The sequence below is a fragment of the Peromyscus maniculatus genome, chromosome 3, assembly GCF_049852395.1.
Source record: "Peromyscus maniculatus bairdii isolate BWxNUB_F1_BW_parent chromosome 3, HU_Pman_BW_mat_3.1, whole genome shotgun sequence".
In the NCBI taxonomy this organism is placed as follows: domain Eukaryota; kingdom Metazoa; phylum Chordata; class Mammalia; order Rodentia; family Cricetidae; genus Peromyscus; species Peromyscus maniculatus.
Window position 1 is genome coordinate 90,887,980 of NC_134854.1, and position 1,191 is coordinate 90,889,170.

Here is a 1,191-nt window from a genome sequence, read left to right on the forward strand (position 1 = left end):
ACTGCTTCAATGGATAATTTTCAGTCAGAAAGGCAGAAGAGTCCTGCAGAATGAAAATAGGTTTTCATTCATCATTAACATTATCATTACTGGTTGAAGAGAGGGGTATGTTCACCATTTTCCTCATCAATGCAGTATCATTGTTATTGCAGCTGACGGAGCCAGAAATCCATGACCAGTGAGGTGTAGCCATGGTACTCATGCTCCAAGGCCCTCAGCTGCAACAAATAATGAGTCCTTCAGCATTTCTTTCTCACAGACATGTTACAGGTTTGGCAGCTGGGCCACTCCAAGCAAAGATGTTTTTGTTAGGGTCTGTATCACTGTGGGAGGAGCATGTGAACCTTGGAAACAGTAATAAACTCCCAAATCCTCAGGCTCCACTCTGCTGATCTTGAGTGTGAAGTCTGTGCCTGACCCACTGCCACTGAACCTGTCTGGGACCCCAGATAATCTCTTAGAAACCTCATATATCAGGAGCTGTGGGGACTGGCCTGGCTTCTGCAGGTACCAGTCCAAATAGGTGTATCCATTACTATGTACAACACTCTGACTAGACCTGCAAGAGATGGAGGCTTTATCTCCAAGACTGACAGGCAGGGAGAGTGGAGTCTGAGTCAAAACAACATCCCCTCTGGAAGCTGAAATAAAGACAGAGAAGAACAAAGTCATGGACAAACTAAGTTGATTTTTTAAAAAATTCATTTCAGTTTAGATGTTTATATTACATAAAATGCTTTATACACTAAATTGCTTTTTAACAGAGCAAGTGAACTAACAGTACTAAGGGGTTTCTAGCTGTTATTTAGACCAGCCCAGTCCATCTGTATCAGAATCTTCATTGTAATACAGATTCCTTCACATCTGGGTCCTCCCTCTCACAGATGTAATTCTCACAGGCCGCATCCTGGAGGATAACATCCATCTTCCCTACATGGACAGAACCCATGCAATTAGCAGTGAGACTCAGGACTCATTCCCATTACCCATCCTCAATTCTCACTGTTCTTACCAGGAGTTCTGAACACCAGCAACACCAACAGCATAACAGGAAACTTCATTTTGAGGAGGCAGTCTGAGGAGACTGATCAGTCACTACAAGAAGACTACTTTTATCTCAGACTAAGAAGGGTGGGTCCTCCCTAGGGAGCAATATGCAAAGGCCTGGGTTAGTGCTGAAGTATAGGCAGA

The 1,191-nt window shown here is 43.7% G+C and overlaps 1 gene segment (V, D, J or C); it reads right to left on the bottom strand.

Annotated features, from left to right (window-relative positions):
- Nucleotides 1–264: 264 nt before the first annotated feature.
- LOC102906512 (Ig kappa chain V-II region 26-10-like) lies at nucleotides 265–925 on the bottom strand. The segment is given in 2 exon segments: nucleotides 265–641; nucleotides 883–925. Coding segments are annotated over 2 exon segments (420 nt in total).
- Nucleotides 926–1,191: the final 266 nt, after the last annotated feature.